The sequence below is a fragment of the Mustela lutreola genome, chromosome 1, assembly GCF_030435805.1.
Source record: "Mustela lutreola isolate mMusLut2 chromosome 1, mMusLut2.pri, whole genome shotgun sequence".
NCBI classification, from domain to species: Eukaryota; Metazoa; Chordata; class Mammalia; order Carnivora; family Mustelidae; genus Mustela; species Mustela lutreola.
This window is the reverse complement of record NC_081290.1, coordinates 247,259,032-247,281,517: the sequence shown is the minus strand read 5'-3', so window position 1 is coordinate 247,281,517 and position 22,486 is coordinate 247,259,032. Positions and strand designations below refer to the sequence as shown.

At 51.9% G+C, this 22,486-nt stretch overlaps 1 protein-coding gene across 1 annotated transcript in view; it reads left to right on the top strand.

Annotated features, from left to right (window-relative positions):
* The window catches only part of USH1C (USH1 protein network component harmonin), a 45,266-nt gene that overhangs the window by 3,591 nt on the left and 19,189 nt on the right, over nucleotides 1-22,486 (top strand). The window contains 14 exon segments of the mRNA XM_059137590.1: nucleotides 3,637-3,704; nucleotides 5,124-5,267; nucleotides 5,402-5,540; nucleotides 9,980-10,088; nucleotides 10,223-10,247; nucleotides 10,447-10,504; nucleotides 10,813-10,907; nucleotides 12,735-12,819; nucleotides 13,923-13,982; nucleotides 14,145-14,201; nucleotides 14,513-14,655; nucleotides 15,684-15,749; nucleotides 16,109-16,233; nucleotides 20,414-20,463. Of these exon segments, the coding sequence (XP_058993573.1) occupies nucleotides 3,637-3,704; nucleotides 5,124-5,267; nucleotides 5,402-5,540; nucleotides 9,980-10,088; nucleotides 10,223-10,247; nucleotides 10,447-10,504; nucleotides 10,813-10,907; nucleotides 12,735-12,819; nucleotides 13,923-13,982; nucleotides 14,145-14,201; nucleotides 14,513-14,655; nucleotides 15,684-15,749; nucleotides 16,109-16,233; nucleotides 20,414-20,463 (1,224 nt within the window).

Genomic DNA, 22,486 nt, shown 5'->3' with positions numbered 1-22,486 from the left:
TGGGAGCCTGAAGATGGTGGGGAGAGGTCGATGCTGGAGCCTCAGTGAGTCCTTGAGGAGTAAATGGTAGTTCAGCCCCGAGACTGATGAGGTCACTTAGGGACGCGGTGCTAATGAAGAGAAGGCCCACGACAGAGCCAGAACACTCTTAGAGGAGAGAAGGAGGAGAAGGAGCAGCAAGTGAGGTAGGAGAAGCAGGGGAAGGACGGTATGACCAGCTGTGCTAAGCACTGGGTCAAATGCCACGAACCAGCTAGCAGGACCTAAAAGTGTCTTGAAAAGACGAAGAATAACAAAACAAGAATCAAAATATACCCAGTACCACTCGGGATCATGCTGTGAAGGCCTGGGAGGAAGTGTGACTGGATCCATTCATCCCACCAGCATTTATGGAGGGGCCCCGGTCTGCCAGCTGCTGAGAAGACACTCAGCATTCCCCCGCACTCATTTAGTTAAATAAAACTAAACAAACACTGAGAACTTAATTTACCAGGCACTGTGCCAAGCATTTAATGATTATTAATTCAATGAATAATAAACAAAAGAAAAACAATGATTAATCCCTCAGAGAAGGATGAACTCCTACAAAACAGGTACTTTCAGCCCCATTTTACAGATGAAGAAAATGAGGCACAGAGAAGTGCAGACCCAGGTGAGGAAAGGGGCTTGTTGGCCTCCCTGTGCGCCCTCCTCCCAGGCCTGGGTCTGGACCACACCCAGATGAGTGGGGAGACAGTAGAGTAAAGAGAGAACATGCAACACAGCTTGGTGCGTGCCACAGCAGAGGTGGGAACAAAGTGGTGTCGCGGGCGCAGAGAATGATAGGACAGGCGTTGTAGGGGAGCAGGAGGGAAGGCTAGACCAAGGGGAGCTGATGTTTCAGGTGTCTGGAAGGTGAAGGAAGAGCTCACAGAGAGGAAATGATGCTGCCCGCGCCCCCCCACCGCCGCCGCCACCGCCACCGCCACTACCACCACTAAGAGACACAGGAGCCAACAGGGTGTAGAACAGGACCTCCCCCCCTCCACCCGGGGGTCACAGCAGGAGGCCAGGTTCCCTGAAGGGGGGGAGGGCAGAACAGGGGAGAACCTTAGCTGCAAAGAAAAGGTCAGACCTGCATGTAAGGTGATCCAGCAGAGATCCAGCTGGGGAGTCAGAGCCCCATTTCCTTTCTCCTTGGGCTCTCTCACTACTGGCTGGGTGTCAGAGGGCAGGGGGCCCATGCAGAGCCTCCTAGGATACAGGGCAGCACGGAGAAGGCTGCAGAGTGGGTCTGGGGGCACAAAGGAAGCCCACATTTCTGAGCCCTTGAAATCTTGGAGCCCTGGGCACTGTGGAGGTATTTTGTATATATTCACGTATTTAATCCCTGGAACAGCCTGAGGAGGGCAGAGAACAACATTATTTAATTTGCTCTTGCTCTCTTTCTCACTCCCCGGGTGCACCCGTGGAGTTGTATTTGCAGGAGCTGAATGTGGTTTGCTCTCCCCCCCAACCCGTGCATCTGTACTGAAGGGCCAGTCCATATGGAGGAATGCTGGGACATGAGGCTGGATAGGGCCCAAGGCTAAACCCAGCATTTGCCTCAAGTGCCCCAGACAAGGGGCCTGAACCCCCACTCCCCCCACCATACAGACTGAGAGCAGATGGGCCCATCAAGCATCAGCCAGAGAAGGCTGCCTTGGGACAGAAGGGGCCAGACATAAGGTGGGCGGGGAAGGAGGGATGGAGATGATAAAGCCTTTGTAGGTGGTGGGCTCCTTTAGGGTTTCTGTGCCCATATCAGGAGAGATTCAAGAAAAGGAAAGACTTTTTTTTTTTTTTTTTAAGATTTTATTTATTTATTGAGAGAGTGTGCGAGAGAGAAAAGAGCAGGGGTGGTGGGGGTGGGGTGCAGAATGACAGGGGCCTCCATCCCAGGATCCCAGGATCGTAACCTGAGCCAAAGGCAGATACTTAAACTGACTAAGCCACCCAGGGGCCCTGAAAAGAAAAGCTTTTAAAATCTAATTAGAAAAAGAAGACATAGTGTCTGGCACACAGTAGTTGCTCAATAAACGTGTATTAGACAAATGCATACAAAAAGTTGTATCTGGTAAGTGGATACGCTGTGGTGGTTAGAAAAAAGGCAGAGGTTTTGGAGCCTGTGGGCATGAGTTGGAGTCTCGGCTCTATTGCTTCCTCAGGCCTGTATTTCCTCATCGGTCCAGTGTGGTGATGATATCCATGCACATCAGAGGGTAGTTAAAAGATTAAGGAGAATTCACGTCAAGTTCCTCAGACACGGCTGGCAGTCAGTAAGTGAGAGTATGGTCTGAACAAGCGAACATGGAGTAGTCCAAGAACTGGCTTCAGGAACCCTCCGCTCTAGGGCACTTTGTGCCATTCTCCTGATACCTGGCGTTTAGGGTAAAGCACCTGGCACACAGTAGGCCTTCGACAGCATCATGCCGTGCAGAGGCGCACAGTGCCCACTGGTGCCTGCCTGATGAGGAACACACTCCAGTTGCTCTAGTCCAGAGCCTTCCTTCTATCCTCTTGGCTCAGTCCTGGCTCACCACCTTCCCGGCACTCCTCCGCACACGTCTGCCACAGCCTCCTGGTCCTGTCCCTCTTAGTTCTGTTCCAATGGTCCCAGAAGAATGGGTCACAGACCTGGGCAAGACTACCCTGTCTTGTCACAGCTGAACTCTGCCTTCATTTAAGGGGAGTCCGAGCCCCGTCTTGGAGAGTCTTTCCTGACTGTGTGCAGCTCAGGGCCTCCTCACCCCTCTCCCAACCTGAGGCCCTTCTCACCCTCTTTCTCAGACATGGGTTAAAGGGAGAGCCAAGACTACGGTGCGTAGAGAGTCACACTGTACCTCTCCAGGGGGTGGAATTTGGGGCTTTGACCCACCAATTCCCTTGGGATCGAGGTGCTAATGAAACAGCTCCTGACCCTGACCTTTGAGTCCCAGCCATTGACGTCAGCAAACTTGAAATGATGTAACTTGACTCTCCCCCTGGGGGAGAAGCGGGGGACTGAAGGGGCCTGGAGAGGTGAAGGAGTGGCCAGGAGGCTGACTAGTGGACAGAAGTCAGAGCTAAGGCAGCCTAGATCAGGCCAGGCCAGGGTGGAGTGGCCCCTAACACTGGAGGCACGGAAGACGGTCGGGGACTTCTGGTGGGTGGCATGTGCTATCTGAGTGAATGGCCCAAATCCTTTCTAAAGGCAGTTATCCGGCACTATAGCCACCATCAGGTAAGACAGTGGGCTTCTTCCGGATCGGGGAGCTGACCCTGGCATGGCCACTCTAGATCCTGGAGACATGGCCACGAGGGTGAGCAGCAACACTGCTGTCATGGGGGTGCCTCACTGTCATAGGGAGGGGCGGGTGTGTGCATATGAGGGTGTGTGCCCCAAGGGATGAGGGTCAGCCTGGCCTCATTTGGATGTGCAGAGGCACTCTCGTGGCCCCATCGGGGTGATCTGTGTATGACTGATGGGGTCGGAGGACCAGCCTGGCTCCTGGCTGCCTTCCTTTTGCAGCCCCAGCCCTGTCGGGATGCTGGGGAGTGGCAGGGGCCTCCCTCTCCCTGGGGTCTGCTGTGGGTGTGCTGGGCCTCGGTCTAGAACTCTGCCCTTGGGTTTTCTAGGTGGATTTTCTGATTGAAAATGATGCAGAGAAGGACTATCTTTATGACGTGCTGCGGATGTATCATCAGTAAGTGGGCAGGGTCCAACACCTGTGGCCCCCCCAGGGACCTCTGTCTATAGGGAGCCCTTGGGTGGGTTGTTCTGAGACAGGGGAGCCTCCCCTTCCCATTCTGGGGAGCTCTGGGAGGGAGGCGGATGCTCCATGCTCCTGGGAATCGAACAGACACGTCCTTCACTTGCCTCAGCAAATATTCACTCCAATACTTAGCGTGTGGATCTTTGCTAGGAGCTGAGGGTACACTAGGGAACAAGTCAGCCTGGCCGCTGTGCTCAGGTTGCTTGTAATCCAATGGGGGAGGCTGTCAAGAGAGGTTGAAAAGAATATGATTGCTGAGATGGAACCATAAATGCCAGAGGGCCCCAGCCACACGTCCGTTGTATCTGTTGTCATTCACCTGCTTCTTTATTCATTCATCACACATTCTAAGCTCCTGCCACTTGCTGGGCACCATGCAGAATCTGGACATGAATAAGATCTATGTTCTTGCTTACAGTAACTCGTGGCCTAGTGGGGGGAGTATACAGACTCTACAAACACAAAGAACTCTAATAGGAGTTGCAGGAAGATAACTGCTAAGGCGAAGTAAAAGCCAGATGGAAAGAAAGGAGTCTTGCTTCTAATCATGGGGTGGGGGTGACCAAGAAGGCGTGAGCTAGGTTTTGAAGGCTATGAAGGGTGTCGACAGGTGGAAATATCAGAGGACATTCCAGGCGGAGGGATCAATTATGAGTACAAGTGCAGAGACACGAAAGCACAGGGGGCAAATGGGAAATGATAGGTAATCTGGGGAAGCAGAACTCAAGGCACACAGGACCAGCCACGGGCGCAGAGCAGCTCTGTAGAGACAGGTCGTGGAGGCCCTGAGCCTGTTGAGGAGAAAGGGTGGTGGCCTCCGGGCCGTGGGGAGCCATTGAAGGGTTTTGAGAAGGAAAGTGACTTACACTTAGAAAATATGAGACGAACATGACCAGGTTGGTGGCAGCTGGAGAAGGGCAGGCCAGAGATGCTGAGGGTCTGAATGAGGCAAGGAGGAGTCATATGAGAGATACTATGAGGGCAGACTCGACAGAGCTTAGCAGAAGTGGGGTCATCAGCATCTCCTGTGAAGTTTCCTGGCTGGAGAAATCCTGGGCTTCAGAAGTAGGCAGAGCTGAGTTTGAATCCTGGTTGAGTTCATCTGTAGAATGGGTTAACAATCCCTACCTCTCTAGTTTCCCTGTGACATTTATTGGGAAACAGTGAGGCTCTTATGAAGCACCTGGCCCAGAGTTAGGGCCTCTGGGCTTTTCAGGAGCATTCTTTCCATTTCCAGGGCCTGGACCCAGTGGGTGGGGACCCAGCCTGGGACTGCTGCCTCTGGGAACCCTTGGGTGTCAGAGGCCATGGCCATGGGTGGAGCTCCAGGTGTTCCCGGTGTCTCTGCAGAACCATGGATGTGGCCGTGCTCGTGGGGGACCTGAAGCTGGTCATCAATGAACCTAGCCGCCTGCCACTGTTCGACGCCATCAGGCCCCTGATCCCTCTGAAACACCAGGTGGAGTACGACCAGCTGACACCCCGGCGCTCCAGGTACAGAGGGCATTGCCAGGCTGGAGGAAAGGGTGGGAAAGGTCACCTGGGTTGAACGGGGTCACTCACTCATGAGTGGGTCAGTGGTGGCAGTCAGGCCGGCACTGGGCCCTCACTGACTTCTCCTGCGGCAGGAAGCTGAAGGAGGTGCGCCTGGACCGTCTGCATCCCGAAGGCCTCGGCCTCAGCGTTCGTGGGGGCCTCGAGTTCGGCTGCGGGCTCTTCATCTCCCACCTCATCAAAGGCGGTCAGGCAGACAATGTCGGGCTCCAGGTGAGCGAGCAGAATCCAGTGGAATGGGTGGGTGGGGGGGGGTCAGGGCCTCAGGCTTCCTGTGTCCCCACAGAACGTGGTCACCTTGCCTTTCTGGGACTCTGGGGGAGGAAGAGGCTGGCACATCCTGACAGATTTTCCTCAGGCCCATAGACATCAGGCTGCAGGAAATTGCTTATTTTCTTCAGTTACCCTGGGAGCCTGGCTGTTGCATTTAACATCCCCTCCCCTACTTCACAAAGGAGGAGTGTAGTTACATCCTGGCACCTGGAGCTTTCACACGTAGCCTTTAACTGGAAGGGAAAAAGAATTCCCAGTGTAGTGTGGTGCTTAAGAGCATAGATCCCCAGAGCCAGACTCTCCTGGCTTTGCTGTTCATGAGCTATGGGACTGTGATAAAATGACTAAACCCCATGCCTCAGTTTCCTCATCTGTAAAATGGGGGTAATGATAACACTCCCTACCTCATCAGGTTATCATGAAGAGTAAGTGAATTCATACTATAAAGTACTTATAGAAGTGCCCAGTATAGGGGTGCCTGGGTGGCTCAGTGGGTTAAAGCCTCTGCCTTCGGCTTGGGTCATGATCCCAGGGTCCTGGGATCAAGCCCCACATCGGGCTCTCTGCTCAGCAGGGAGCCTGCTTCCGACTCTCTCTCTGCCTACTTCTCTGCCTGCTTGTTATCTCTGTCTGTCAAATAAATAAATAAAATCTTAAAAAAAAAAAAAAAGAAGAAGTGCCTAGTATACGGTGCTATGTGTTTGTTAAGTAAGCAGAGAGGGAAATTAAATAAACACCTATACTGTGCCGGGCGACATGCCCACTACCGGTTCTCACTGTATCGTCTCCATCTTAGGAGTTAATAGAGCCTCAGAGACTTGACTAGAGTTGGAAACTGTAAGTGGCAGAGTCAGGATCTGAATGCAGGTCTCCTGACTGCCAAGCCCAGGCATCTCTCTTGAGCACCCCAGGTGCCTCTCCCTTTGGGTCCCACACCTCTGAGTCTGAGCAGAGATGGGCCAACCTCCAGATCTCGCTCCTGCTGGAGCCCTGAGCTGTGTTCTTATATGTCCTGATAGAAGAAGCCCTCCCAGCCCCTCCCAGAGCTGCTAGCATGTTTGTTATCAGGTTGCCAAGAGAGGGGCTTCAGGGGGCTTGAAGCCTGGTTCAGACCCCGTGGAGGGGGAGGTGGGAAGTGGGAGCTGACAGACATCGCTTTGTTCTAAATCCCTGTCTCAAGGCTCGCCAGTAGCAGCTGAAATTTCAGCCACTTCATTACCCCTCTCCTGTGGGGCACATTTTCCAGCCCAGAAACACAGCCAGAGAAAAGACATAATGAGCTCCTCTCTTGGCATCGCCTGAGGCCCTCTTTTTTTTTTTTCCAGGGCGAACTCTCCTGCTAGGACAAGCATTTCTCAATGATGCCTCCATGACTGGGGACATCGGGGCATTTTTGCTGTCCCACCTGTTTCTCAGGCTTATAAATTATCTTCTCTTTCTTGGGCTGACGGGCTCATCTGTCCTTTGTGCCCCTGTCCCTCAGATCGTCATTTCATTGTGGCCTTTGCACAAAGGGCCTTTTGCAGGTCTCCGTGCTGGAGCGAGAGCGAGAGGAAAGCTGATAGTGTAGCCTGAGCCAGGGGCTGTGTGGGAATCATTCTGACTGGGGTCCCCAACAGGTTCCCTTTAGGAACAAGACAGGAATCCTCACTCAGGGGAGCTTGGGGAAAATGTCCACCTCCATTCACCTGTCTGGGGTTCATGTTTCTGGGAAGATCTCGTGCCTGAGATCTGAAGACAAAAGAAGATTCTGGAAGGCAAGGGAGAGACATGTTCAGACACATCCTGGCTGGACTGAAGGTCTGCTGATTTGACCTGTTCGGTCCACCTACAGGATATGTTGGGTTTTTTTTCTTAGGTGTGTCTGCTCGACATAATGTTCTCTATCATCCAGGGCTAGAGAACGATTCTGTGTTCCTGGGTTGACCCAGCCATAAAATGCGCAGAGTAATCTCTGCTTTTCTTATGGGACTTGAGGTCACCTGTAACAGGTGGCAAGAATCCAGAGAGGACAGGATGCTGGGATCTGCAGCCAGGCTTGGCCAGGTGCCCTTCCTCTCTGCTTAAAGATGCCCAAGAGACACGCTTGTTGTCAGTAGGGGAGACCTGACTTCAGATCCCAGCAATTCTGATTACTAACCAGGTGACCTTAAGCAAACCACTTGAGTTCTCTGAGCCTCAGTTTCCTCATTTGATTAACAGAAACAGAGTTGCTATAAAAAAAAAAAAAAATAGGTCTAAGGGGCGCCTGGGTGGCTCAGTTGGTTATGTGTCTGCCTCCTGTCAGATCATGATCTCGGGGTCCTGGGATGGAGTCCTAGCTCAGCAGGGATTCTGCTACTCCCTCTCCCCTCCCTCTGTGCTCTTTCTGTCTCAAATAAATAAATAAAATCTTAAAAAAAAAAAAGTGGATTTGAGGAGGTAGCCTAGCTGCTCTCCTCACAGGAGGTGTCCCCAGAAACCTAGAGAGTTCTTTAGCGAGCACCCCCCTTTTCGAAAAAGTTTCAAGGGAACTTTTTCGAGTTCCTTGCCACTGTCATCAGGTCCCTGAAAAGATTGGGGTCTGTGTTGAGGTGTTCAAGGGAAGCATTCAGATGGTATTGAGTAGGTCGTATTGAGGAGTACTGAGAAGGTTACACTGTGGGAATGTTGCAGACTGTGGGGATTGGCCTAGCCAGACCCCTCACAGGCTGTGTGCCCGCCCAGCTCCCAGACCCCACAGAGTCAAGTTGTGTCCTCCACATGTACCAATAGATCCCAAAGGGACAGCACATGTGGTGTGAGTGAAGCCGCCAGCTGGCTTGGGCTGATCTCAGGCTGGAGAAGAGGGACACCCAAGAGCCCGTCCCTGTTTTGTAGCTAATGGCCGTGTGACCTTACACAAAACATCACCTCCCTGGGCTTCAGCTTCAGCTGATGTCTGAGGGTTCTTCTAGCCCTGCGGTTATGAAGTGAGGAGCTTCAGGACTGATCCCCAGAGCCAAGGTGCTTGGAGGGGCCCCCAGCAGTGTCCAGCAGGCTATGTGCTCACCACAGATCTGTGTCCAGGCTGACCCTGCAGGCCCACAAGCCCCTGTCTCTCCCAACCTAATGAGGCCTGAAGTCCTGCGAAGAGGGCGGGAGTATTTAGGGCTCCGGCGGGACGACTGATAACAGTAGTGACCGTTTGATTCCTGACTCTATGCCAGGGGCTGGCTGGCTTAACACAGACACACTTACTTAATTCTCGCAGCAACCAGAGCCTTTCCTCAGTTTACAGATGAGAGGAACTGAGGCCCAGAAAGTTCAAGGGACTTGCCCAAGGTCCTTTTTCCTCTCCTGGGCACAGCATCCTTAGGCATTCTGAATGTGCCAGCGTTGGCATATCGTTGTGGGCTTTTCTATAGTACAGCCTCGAGCAAAACGAGGTTGTCCTGAACCCTTGCTAACCGCACCACCCAGGTGCCTTAACACCTGCTGTTCTTAGGAGGTTGTCTAAAATGTAAAAACACGTCAGCAGGGCTGATGGTGGTTCCACATGTGCTAAGTGTGTTTGTGACAGGATCAAGCGTGCTTTCCTTATTGAAGAGCAGAAGATCGTGGTGAAAGTGTTGAAGGCACAAGCACAGAGTCAGAAAGCTAAATAAAAAATGAAGATATTTTTGAGTAATAAAAATTTTTTTAAAAAAGAATTGCTAGAAGAGAATCAGCTAGAAGCAGGGGTTTGAATCCAGGTTATCTGATGCCAAAGCCTTGTGTTTATTCAGCAGTCTTTCTTACTCCCAGCATGGGAATTCAGAGGTCAGGCCTGTGGCAGGCTTACAATGTCCCCTGAGCATCCATAGAGTGGGAAGAAGTCGTGTGTGTGTCAGAGATGTGAACTTGAGTCAGGAATCATGGAAGTTCCCACCCTGACTCAGTTATGGTGTTTCAGTGATTAACAAGGTCAGAAGAGCCCTCTCCTTGGGGTGGCGTGGGACAAAGGCCAAGGAAGAGCTGCTTGAATCTAAGTGAAGAGTTGCCCTTTACATGGGATCCAGAGCCTGATGGTGACCCAGTGGGGCAAAGGGGGGACTGGACTCAGGGGACAGAATCCCAAGCTCTAGTCTCAGCTCTGTTACCCACCCTCTGTGCCTCTCACCTCCCACATTGGATCTCCCATCTGCCACATGAGCCAGAAAGACTGTTTGGACATGTCGCTACCATGGGACCCCCTCAGGCTGATGGCAAGTAGGTTGGTTGTAACAAGGTACAAGGGAGCATGGCAAGATTTCTTCTGAGGGAAGACATGGTCATCGTCCCTTTTCTGAGAGAGCAGGCCTAGAGCCTCTGGGGGCAAGCCTGTCTTGCTGCCGGATGCCCCCTCAACCCGGTGCTCATTCCCTCTGTCTGTGGCCAAGGTAGGGGATGAGATTGTGCGGATCAATGGCTACTCCATCTCCTCCTGCACCCACGAGGAGGTCATCAACCTCATCCGCACCAAGAAGACTGTGTCCATCAAAGTGAGACGTGAGTGAGGCCAGAGGGTATGGGGCGCTGATGGAGGCATGGGCTAGGGTGGGGTCAGCAGCGGGGTCCCCAGCTCCTGGGGGAGGAAGGGAGGGCAGAGGAGCCATCTTAACCCCCCTCCCTTTCTCCCACAGACATCGGCCTGATTCCTGTGAAGAGGTGAGCAGGACCCGCCTCTGCAGATAGACCCTTCCCTGCGGGCTCAGGGGTCTGGCACTGGCCACAGGGTCTGGCATCAGCCAGGCTGGCACTGCTCTTGGGCCAGCGGTAGCTGGAGGCTCCCAACTGGCAGATCTGGATTTGGAGCCTAGCTCCTCCAACATCTCTAGTAACGCTCTTCTTCTTTCCCTGCCCCCAGCTCCCCAGAGGAACCCCTCAAATGGCAGTACGTGGATCAGTTTGTGTCGGAATCTGGGGTAAGGGCCAGGACACCTGCGATGTGGTCTCGATGGGGTTGTCTTCAAGGAGGAGCAGCCAGTCCCCAGAGAGGGCTTGCCCCAGAGATGTGCCTCTAGGGGCTTCTCACAGGCCCTCAGGGCATCCAGAATGTCCCTGCAGGTGGTGGGCCCTTAGCCAGGCCCAGCTGGGGCAGACATACCCCCCAGGGACATAATGGTGAGCAGTCTCATGGGGGGGGGGACAGCCTCTAAAGGGCTTTATGAAATCAGGAAGCTACTTGCACAGATGTGGAGGCCCAGTGACCCTTATCCCGTCCTTCCTCCAGGGTGGGCAAAGTAGCCTGGCCTTCCCCGGCAGTCGGGAAAACAAGGAGAAGAAGGTCTTCATCAGCCTAGTAGGATCCCGGGGCCTTGGCTGCAGGTGGGTGGCTGGCGTGCCCTGAGGCTCAATATGGCCAGGAGACCCCAGGAGACCCCTAACACCTCTCCCTTTTCTTACCACTGCTTCTGAGGAGATGCCACTTCTCAGTGCCTGTTTTCTTCCCTGAGGTCCACAGCAGCCCTATACGTCCAGAGGGACAGCTCTAACAGGCCCATTGTACAGATGACAAAACTGAGACCCAAAAGCAGAGCCATGTTCCTTTTGTGGGCCCTCAAGTCACAGCAAAGGGAACCTGTCCAGCCTGTCATCTCTGTTACAGTTCCTGTGTCATTTATTACCTTGTGGGCTCCCTTAAGTGGCATCCAGGGAATTGCAAACAGGTCTCGGGCCAAATGTGGGGTGTTCTTACTAAGCACACAGGTACTACAGTTACAGATCTATGTTCCAGCCCCCACTCCGCCACCTAGGAGCTCTAGAACCTAGGGCTAGTCGCTTAGCCACTCTGAGCCTCTGTAAATTGGGGATAAGAATACCCACAAAACCAGTTGTTGTGAGGAGGGTTGAGATGACAGAATTAAAGTAACAGCTCCATGCCTAGTAGGTGGCAAGCAACCGCCAAACATTAGCAATCATTATGTGAGGTTTTTGTATTATTTCCATTCATTCACTTTTTTTTTTGAAATTTCTTTTTTTTATTTATTAATTTATTTATTTTCAGCATAACAGTATCATTATTTTTTCACCACACCCAGTGCTCCATGTAATCCGTGCCCTATTTAACACTTATTTTGCCAAGATAAGTGATTAAAAAAAAAAAAAAAAAGTCCCTCCTTCCTAAGAGATTAAGAGATTATATTGTAGAACATAGTGAACATGGAGACCAGCCACTGGAGAGTTACAGCAAAGAGTGACAGCAGAGAGTGACAAGGACTCTGATGGAGCTATGTTCTGCGTCAGAGACAGGCACATAGGTCTCCCGTCCCGGGCTCTTTCTAATCAACTGGTGGTGGCTGCCTGGAGTATATGGCATTTGACCCTTGAATAACACAGGGATCAGGGGTGCTGACCCCCGGCACCATCCAAAACCCAGACATAACTTTTGACTCCCCCCAAATTTACCTGCTAATGGCCTACTGTTGACCGGGAAGCCTTACTGATAGCCTAAACAGTTGCTTAACACGTACTTTGTGTTTTACATACTATATACTATTTTCTTACAGCAAAAGAAGCTAGGGAAAAGAGACTGTTGTTAAGAAAATCGTAAGGAAAAGAAAATGCTTTTACAGCACTGTACTCTAAGAAATCCATGTGTAAGTGGACTGATGAGTTCTAACCCAGGTTGTTCAAGAGTCCACTGTGCTTTGAGAAGAACTCTAAGGCTGTATCTAAGTTTAGTGGGAAAGAATACTGCGATTGATTAGTGATGTCTGCCACAGATGTGGGAGGGGAAATGATGTACAAATGCCATCCTTGGTGGAGGTATCTTGGGAGTACTGAGGAGGGAGGAACCAGCTGAGGCTTGGGATAGAGTAAGGAGGTTGGTGAGAACCTTGTAGAAGAGATAGCATTTGAGTCTTAAGGAATGACTAAGAAAGTTCTAGAAAGAGAAAAGAAACAGTATGTGCCATGTATTGGGTAAGGGATTGCGTAGCGGGGAATGAAAAATAGATTTTGTGGCTGTTTCCTCAGGAAAATGAGGCCGGACAGGTAAACAACAGAGCACAATGGGTAACTGAGCCTCATGGGTGACCTGGGTCCTGAGGGGTCAAAGCACTGGACATGCGGGAAGAGGGGATAAGACACTGGGAATGAACAATGCTGCAGGGATGAGTAGAGCCTCATCTGCATTTCCCGTCTCTTCCGCAGCATTTCCAGTGGGCCTGTCCAGAAACCTGGCATCTTTATCAGCAATGTGAAGCCTGGCTCCCTGTCTGCCGAAGTGGGGTTGGAGGTGAGTGACCCTCGCATGGCCCCAGTGGGGGGATGGGTCAGACGATGATCGCAGAGCAACAGAGACACAGGCCCTCCCACACAGCCTTCTCTCAGCAGCCACTGGCCAATGATTCCTACCCACCCCCATGGGAAGGCTCACGTTCAAACTTTCCACAGTCTTCTCCAGCTCTGAGAGCCTTTGGTCCTGAGTTTGGAAATGTAGTAATAATAATTTACATTCACTGAGTGTTTAATAGGTAGGACATTGTCCTAAGGCCTTTAAAATTTATACAAATTTATAAGAACTCTTGGGGCACCCTGGGTGGTTCAGTCAGTTAAGCATCTGCTTTTGGCTCAGGTCAGAATCCTGGGGTCCTGGGATCCTTGCTGCTCAGCGGGAAGTCTGCTTCTGCCTCTCCCCCGACTCATTCTCTCTCTGCCCCAAAATAAATAAATAAATAAAATATTTTTTTAAAAAAATAAAATTTATAAGAACTCTGAGAATTAGGTACTGTCATTATCCTCATTTTATGGATGGAGAAACAGAGACCTGCAGAAAGTGTGCGCTTTTTCCATGATCAATGTACCTAGTGTGATAGGGCTGGGATTCAAACCTGGTCTGGTGCCAGAGCCAGAACCCTTTCTCTCTACTTTGGACAAGTTACTCCTGTTTCTGTGCTTCAGTTTCCTCTAGGGAAATATCCTTCCTTCTAGAGTCATTGGATTAAATGAATTAATACATATGCTTCAGACTGCCTGGCATGTAGTAAGGGACAGACAAATGTTAGCTATTATACAAATTGTTATTATGGCTCAGCATATTCTCTGCTATATGAGAAACCCAAAGGATCCTATGTCTACAAACTGAGTTTTTAAAGTGAATGTCGTAAATTAAGCCAAAGGAATGAATCTCTAAGGGCATAATATTTGACAGCTAATAAAAGAGATATGAAATGGAGGTGTCCTGGGAGCTTTCTAACTGCTGTGTTCATCAGGAAGAATTGAGGTGCTGCCACTTGAAGGCTCAATATCTGACCCTGGCCACGAGGGGAAGCCCTTCCCGTGGATGAGTGGGTTTACAGGTAGTGCAAACACGCTGATCCCTCTCTATTTCTCCACCAGACAGGGGACCAGATTGTCGAAGTCAATGGCATCGACTTCTCCAACTTGGACCACAAGGAGGTGAGATGCGGGGTCTTGGGTCGCTGGCCATTATCATGTCTACCATTCACTTCTCTTCTCCCTCGCCCTGCCACGGGGTCTGAGACCGTCTGTGCTCTCTGGAGGCCTCGACTGCTCTGGTCTGTCGGGCTTCAGCCAGCTGTCCTCTTGTTCCACCACCAGGCCGTGAACGTGCTGAAGAGTAGCCGCAGCCTGACCATCTCCATCGTAGCTGGAGCCGTAAGTCCAGAATGCCTTCATAGGGGGCACCTAACCCCTGACCTCCAGCCCCAGCCATTCAGACCCCTGATCTCAGCCACACCCTCCTGGAAAAGGCCAGAGGGTCTCCGTTCCTGAAGCTCTGACAGAGCGGAGGGAGAGATCTCTGCCCAGCCAGGAGAAGCTTGCTCAGAGACGACCAGGAACCACAGTGCCTGACACAGGGGCCACGGTGATAAGAAGACAACCTGCATCTTGGTCCCCGGGGCTGTGGCAGTGGATGCCCAGGTTCCCTTGGAGACTGAGCCGGGGGCCTCTCTTCACTTCCCCAGGGCCGGGAGTTGTTCCTGACAGACCGGGAGCGGCTGGAGGAGGCCCGGCAGCGCGAGCTGCAGCGGCAGGAGCTTCTCATGCAGAAGCGGCTGGCGATGGAGTCCAACAAGATCCTCCAGGAGCAGCAGGAGATGGAGCGACAGTGAGTGGAGTGTGGCCAGCCAGGCCTCCCCTATCCCCGCCCCACACGATGTGTCCTAGGCCACCTTCATCCTGCCTTCATCACATGGGCCCAGGGGTGATCTGTGCATCCATCCCTTGTCTCCAGACCACCAAGCTCTTCCCTTGTAGCTGAGGAGAGCCTCTGACTTCCAAAACCCAGGAGTTTTGAGGGTACTACTAGCAGTAGCTAACATTTGTTGAGTATCAGTTGTGGGGCTGGCATTGTATCAGGGCCAGTATTTATGTTTTACTTAATTCCCACAATAGCTCTGGAAGATATGTGGTATTAATCCATTTCACAGGTGAGGAGACTGAGTGGTCTTATAACTCAGAGAGGTTAAGCCACTTGTGAACCAAGTCACATATGGCCAAGCTGGGTGGGATTCACGGCTGTCTGTGGTAAGAAGGCCCACTCTTCCCGGGGTTGGTTGAGATGATAGACTGAGATAATAAATGTGATGAGCAATTCACACACACACACACACCAAGACCTACTGTCAAAATCCAAATCCAGATACATCCTAGGAGTATAAAGAGAATTTGGGAAAGGGAGGTGGACAGGATCGTCACCTCTTCCCCATCACAAAATTAGCCTAGAGAACCAGTTCTGGAAATACCTCTACCCATTGGCCTGGCCTTGACCGGAAGCCCTGACTATATGGAGTGGGGCCCTCCTCCTGGACAACCTCGCTCCAGCCAGGCCCTGCCTGTCCTCAGTCACCATATCTAAGTGTTCGCAGGTAGACACGGAGTGTGGCCTCCTGCGATCAGCCTCCCATCCCTGGCAGCACCGAGTCTCGACTCAGCAGTGCCAGACAAAACCACACCGGAGTCCAGGGCCCAGATTTTCTTGGACCTGCTCCCCCCGCATCCAAATCTGGTCCAGGCATCCTTGGAAGGGAGCCTGGAAGAAAAATTTTAAACTTTTCTCAAATCAGGAATTAACTACAAGAAGAGTGAACTTCTCTTGCATGGAATCCAACATGCCAATGTGAACTTGTATTTCAGAAGGAAAAAGGAAATTGCCCAGAAGGCAGCAGAGGAGAATGAAAGATACCGGAAGGAGATGGAACAGTGAGTGCCCGGGTCCATGTGTCTGCACACACCTGTCTGTGTCAGAATTGTGGCTGGCCAGAGGCCACCTCCAGGCCTAGTTTGCCTGGCCCTCTTGTCCCCTGGTGAATCCTCCTTTATTTGTAGCCATTCCATAGATCTAGGAAAGCCTGTCATGTTGGGGTAACTAGAACACGGTCCTATAATCCCCAGGCTGGCGTTCCCACTCACTGTAGAATACAAGGACCAGGGCCTGTGTTTTCTTCACCGCAGCCGGAGCCGCTCAGCCTCTCCCCAGGCTGTGTAGGGTTTCCCGATAGGCAGACGGGGAGCCTGCGAAAGTCCTGACCCCAGTCACAGGCATGGGGATCTTATTTCAGGATTATAGAAGACGAGGAAAAGTTCAAGAAGCAGTGGGAAGAAGACTGGGGTTCAAAGGAACAGCTGCTCTCACCTAAAACCATCACCGCTGAAGCGCACCCAGTACCCCTTCGCAAGCCTAAATGTATGTATCACATGCTGGGGGAGGGGCTTCCTTCTGGGGCCCGGGGTTTGGGGAGTCTCTAGACAGAGATGCAGATCTTCCTCCATTTACCAACGCCTCCCAGGTGAGGAGCCCATGGCTCCCTGGGCTGCATTTTCTTCATGAAGGGGCAGTCGCGTGCCAGGGCCCTGGGGTGGGAGAGATCTCTCTGTCCCATTGTCCCCGGGGACCAGGCTCTCCCCCATGACAGAGACTCAGGCAGGTGGACGTCTCCCCATGCCCTGGGGCTGCTGACCAGGGAGCGGAGAGCTGTGGCAAAAGCGAGCAGCTCATGGGATCATCACCTCGGTTTGCTGGGGGACATGTTGACATCCTACCTGGTTGTGAGTCAGAGGTGGGTGCAACAGCAGCCAGAAAGAGGGGAAGCGCTCATGTTGGAGAGGACACTGGGGATCTAAGGCTGATGGGTAACTGTGGGGAGAGCTTACCTAAATTAGGCGCCCCTGCCACCTGCATCCCCGTGTGTGCGCTAGGGTCACCCCCCTTCAAGGATGAAGCTGAAGAGAGGACTGAGACCACTCTTAGGCCTACACTGTGGCCATCCTGGGGCTCAGCTCCCTCCACCCTTCGCACCTCCTTTCTTCATTGGTCCTGGGTTCTTACCTCCAATTTCAGGGCAGGCCTCCACCGCCTGCTCCCTGGTCCTCCTCTCAACCCCAGCTGCCAGGATGTCTCTTCATAGGGCAGCGCACACCTCCAGGGCAAAGTGGGGACGCACGCTCCATGCTGCTCCAGTGGGCTGGTGGTAGGAAGCCAGGCCAAGGTGGCTTGGGTGCCATAGCATCCACGAGTCCAGAATTCCATACTGAGCCTTACTCTCACTTTACGTGACAAAGGGCCAGTTCTACTGCAGCTGATTATGCTCAGCTGACCTGGGAACCTCTAGAGATGGGGTGAACCTACACCTAAGAGCCAAGATTCCTCATCTCTGCTGTATCGCAACCATTCAGGATCTTGTGATGGGGTCTGGACAACTCTGGCCCCAACTTTGGAGCCTACCTGAGCCCTAGAGGGACATCATCTTGCCAACACAGTCAACGAAGAGGTTGGGCAGGGCATCTGGATGGTTCCATTTCACCCCTCCCTGGTGCAGGTCAGACATCTGCTAGCACATTCCTTCCTGGCTGTAGGGCAGGGTGTCATCTCCCACTCCTCTCTGAAGAACAAAGCAAGCTCTCATCAGCCTCCCCTCACAACAGTTGGTATTAGTCAAGGATGTGGCCAGAGCTAAATTCTTGGTGAATAATCTGTTTTAGTCAGGGAGCTAATTTGCTCTTATGAGTGAAACAGGAGCTTCAGAAGGAGAGAAATTGATTTTAATTGCTTCTCATGAAAGTAATCCCAGTCAATTTAGTACCTTTCTAGAAATTGGGTCTTGGCTTCGGAGCAAACACACCCTCTCAGGAACTATAAAAAATAAAAACCCTTTCTCTAGCTATTTATTTATTTAGTGCTCCTAAGCCAAATCAATCTTCTTGAATAAAAGGAGGAAGAATTCCCTTTGCTTGAAGGTATAAATGTCTTCTAAGCACGGGATTGATGTCCCGAGCCTGCCCGCCTATGCTGGGCAGCTGCTGCTTCCATCCAACTCTATATGCACCAGCAATTCCATCTCGTTTGGGAATGTCAGGAAATGCAGGAAGGCCTCCAAGCCAGCTCAGCTCCTGCCTCTCTCCCCATCCCTGGGAGGCCAGAACTGTCCCTGTTACCCTGGGCCTGCAGGGACCAGGCCTCCGCTGCCTCCTCCTGGGCCACTCTTCAGCCTTGAGGCCCTGTTAGCCAATAGGTTATACCTGACTTGGGGGTTTGTGCCTGGGAAAGGTGGACCGTACATTTTTGAACAGACAGGAAAGAGTGGGGAGCATCTCTTGCCTGGAAAAGGAAGCTGCTCATCGTAAGTATGTCAGTGGGACCGGCTGCTCCTCTCGCCAACCCCTGTTCCAGGAGTATGGCCTGCCTCCCCATGGCTGACCCAGCAGAGCCCCAACATTCTGCTGAGCTGGGACAGATTGTCAAGAGACCCCCAGAAGAGCTTTCTTTAGCCCCAGCAAGAGGGAGGAGGATTATTAAGGATCCCAGAGTTGGAAGCACCCTTGGGAGATAAAGAGGTTTAAATAAGATTATTACTAGGCTTTTCTCTCCATCCAGGACCCCAACCATTAGCCTCCACCCCCAACAGACCCCACGGTTTAGAAGTTCAGGTTTTTCCTATCACACCATTAATGAATCATTTGTTTTCCTATTGTTTTATTAAGTAGTCATTCTTGTTCGTAAGAAAGCATCAATGTTCCACTGTTGAGTGAACATAAACTGGGCCAAAAGCAAAGGAACTTAACTTAGAGCCTTTTCGTAGATGGATGGGCAAGTTCTTCTAATTAAGATTTGAAATATTAATAAGCAGCTCACAAAAGACTCATACACTCCCTTCCACAGTCCTAGGGAGGCCAAAGTCCAGGTTGGAAGCCCCTGGATTGGATGATCTGCTATTCTCCATGCAATGTCAAAATTCATGTCTTAATAACCACACGTCTCCCCTTTACTCTTTGGCATTTCCTCACCTACTCTGGATCTCCATCCCTGCCCACATAGCTCTGACATCCTCTGGGGATGCAGAGTTCCCCAGGTGGTGAGCAGCAGCCAGGAGGACCTGTTCTTCCATTGTAAGCCCTTGGCACCAAACGTGTTTAATAGTCAGATATTCCCATTCTCCGTCCCTCACTTCCCAAGTGTCAGTGGAATGCTCTGCAAAAAGGTTTCTCACTTGGCTGTCAGATCAGAGGCCCCTGTCATTACCCCATTTTGCAGACAAGAAAACTAAAGCTACTGAGGTTGAAAACACTCCATGCACCATCCCAGAGCAAAGCAGTTTGGTCTGGGCCTCTGAGCCCCGTTTCTGCCCCTCACATCATTGTTTCTGGAGAGGAGGGTGTCGTAGGTCATCAGGCTCCTGGGAACCACCTCCGGCCTCTTAGGTCTCCCAAGCCCTTCTCGGTTCACCAGTTTCCTCCTCTCTTCCCGGGTAGCTGATCAGGGAGTGGAGCCCGAGCTTGAGCCAGCAGAAGACCTGGATGGAGGCACAGAGGAGCAGGGAGAGCAGGTTTGCCGCCCCCGCTTCGCTCCCTGGCCTTGCTGCTCTGCTTGCCCTGCCCGCCGCCTCCTGCTAGCCCTATAGACACCCAGCCCTAAGGAGCTGGTGGGGACCACGGGTGGGTGCAAAGCTCCTGCAAGGCCAGCTCAGTCCAAGAACGGCATGCAAGACCCGAGGACAGGACTGGTGACTGGGCTGGAACGTCCGCTGGTACACACCAGAACACCAGAAAGAGGAGTTCAGATATCTAAGTACTGCCCAAGCCCAGGTCCTTCCTTTGCTGCTCTGGCCTCTCCCTCAGGACTCCCTAGATATCCCCAAGATCCAGCAAGTAAGGGGTTAAGGCTTGATCCAGCAGAAGGCTTTCCAGATCCTGTTCTAGAACTCCAGCTGGTCAGGGTGGGTAATTATTTCGGGGATCCCTGCTGGCCCAGGGAGCTTGAGGTTCAAGGTGTTTCCCTGTCCTGCTGTTGCCTGGGAGAGCAAGCATCCGGTGCCCTGGTGATCTGGCTTTTCTGGGGGTGGATGCCCCTGAGCTGCCTTTCCCAGAGGCGGCCCCGGTCTTTGCCTTCTCTCTCAGCATCAACGGTGGAGCACGTGGGCTGCGCCATGAGACAAGGCAGTGTTGTTCCGTGTGACAGAAGTTCTAGGCAGAGCCCCAGGTTCGCCTTTGTCTCGAGCCATTCCTTGGCGGGAGGGACGAGCCATCAGGAGCGGCCCCGTTCTCTTTCAGCAAGGCTCTGTGTTCGCACACTGCAGCTGTGATTTGGGCAAGCTCGTCCCCCCCACAAGGGCTATCTCTGGTTTTCTGGCACTAACTTCTGAAGCCAGTGTCCCGGGGAGAAGCAGGTTGGCGGGGCCCTAGGGAATCAGGGCCCATCTCGGGCCAGCGTGGGGCCTGCTTGGTGACCCAGGTGAGGCCGGGTGATTCAGCTCGAGGGGCAGTTCTGCTGCTGTTGGGTCTGCTTGAGATCCCGACCCTGGGCTGCTGCCCGGAGATGACCTAGCCAAGCAGAACCGCAGCTCATCTCTTTGTTCTCTGTGTTCTCCCAGCCTTTGGGTGGTTTTATCGTTACGATGGCAAATTCCCGACCATCCGCAAGGTAGGACTCGAGGTTGGGTGCTGTGCCGTTTGCCACTGAGTTTGCTGTGGGGTTTGGCCTTTCCAAGCCTTGTTTTTTGTTTTTCCTGTGAACTCTAACCTGTGTGAGCTTGACCGTTCGCTTGGAGGGCTGACCCTGTCCATGTGTCCCTATCAGGCTGACATCAAATGCCAAGGGGTGTCACAAAAGCATTGTGGGGGGGAGGGGGGTAGATTCGGGGAGTGAGACCCACCCGAGTACCATCTGGCACCGCCTGGGTCAGCATCAGCCCCAGGAGGCACAGGGCAGGGGTAGGGCCACAGCAGGAAGCTTCTAGTTTGTTCCTCTGCCAATGAGAAACAGAGGCCAAGACCAGAAGCCCCAGGCAGACAGTGGCAGATCAGGTTGGGTATACACAGCACAGGTTACCGGGTTATTGGCTGCCAGGCAGGGAGCCGCTGCGTCGTTGAGACGAGCCACACCAATCCTGGAAGCATCCACATGTGCCAGAATAATGCATTTTTCTGGTCCCTGGGCCTTGAATTTTCTCTCTAAATCTTATTACCGCATCTCCAGGCCCCATAAAACTCTCGTCCTTTTTCTCCCTAAATCACTTTGACATTTGATTATGAAACTGCTGCTCTTAATGTCTGTAGATTGGATATTTGAGATGACTCGGCATTTGGAAGTCAGGCATCAGCATAAATCTGGGTGAACTCATTTAGGCATTAGCACTCGACCGGGTTTTTCTCAAGGCATGTCGTTTTCCCCAGAAACCAGAGCGGGGAAAGCTGGATGACCTTGATGATATGTAGCTTCTCCCTGCCTGTAAAATGGGAATACTTAATGTTCAGGAAACTTCTCCCCCCCTTCCTCCAACACAATGCTGTTGAAATAATAGATGGCAATATTATTCCTGACAGAAGTTGACATCTTTACCTAGGAACACAAATCATGACCCATATGACATTGAATCAGCCCAGGACAGAGTACCACGGGGCATTCCTTTCCACGTTGCCGTGGTCTCAGGAAGGACCCAGTCTCAGAAGACCATCTTTTTCATCCTACAGCCTGACTCTTAGGCTTAGGATGTCTCATTGGGTTGGATTTCTAATTCTTCTCTGTGCACTGTCTCTATTAGAACTGACCTAGAGAAGACGGTGCACACGCGCACACACATATACATGCCCACGGACAGGATTTTACTGGAAAAAATAATTAAAAGGAGATGGATAGGTAAAATCCTTTCCAGGTACAAATAACCAGCCAAATGTAAGAGAATGAGCATTTCCTCCACATACATACCTCCCGCAGGAAATCATGTCACTTGGAAATTGCTATTAGTAGAGGAGACCCATTTTCCTCTCTTCATTAATTCAGTATACCTGAACAGCTGGTATTTTTGTTTTCATTTCATTTCTAAAAGCGAGAAAGCTTGCTTCCAGGTAGAAGCCAGAGTATTTCCACCCCCCCATCTGCCTTCCAGAAGGATTATTTGCCATGAATTTAACTGACAGCTAAAAGGACAACAGAATCACATCCCTCGTGTTGGCTCTGAAAATCCTTTGTCACTTTCTCAAGAGCCCGTGACACGCCTTGTGTCCCAGCAGCTAGAACACCAAGTCCCCAGGTAATACACGTGGCTATCTACAGCCATGATCGCCAATGCACAAAATTGCCCTGATCTGAGAAGATAAAGATCCCATGTCTTATTCCTAACCTGGCAGTAAGTCCCTCTGGCGTTCAAGGTCCCCAGGCCAATTCTGCATCAGTGCCTGAAGGACCCATGGTTCTAAGGCTTTCACTAGGACTCCTGAGTAAATCATGCAAACCAGCCCTACTTGCGGGAGCCCACTGTCCCGCAGGGGAAGTGGATTCCCATGCCACTGAGTAACCTGCATACTCGGCGCTGGTACGAGGTCAGGAGACAATGCTTTGGGACAGTTGAACCTCCTGCATCAGGAAACAGGTGCTGCTTTCTTGGAAATGGGTCAGAAACTGTCACATCTGCCTGCCCCATCCAGGAGCCCTGGCTCTAAAATCT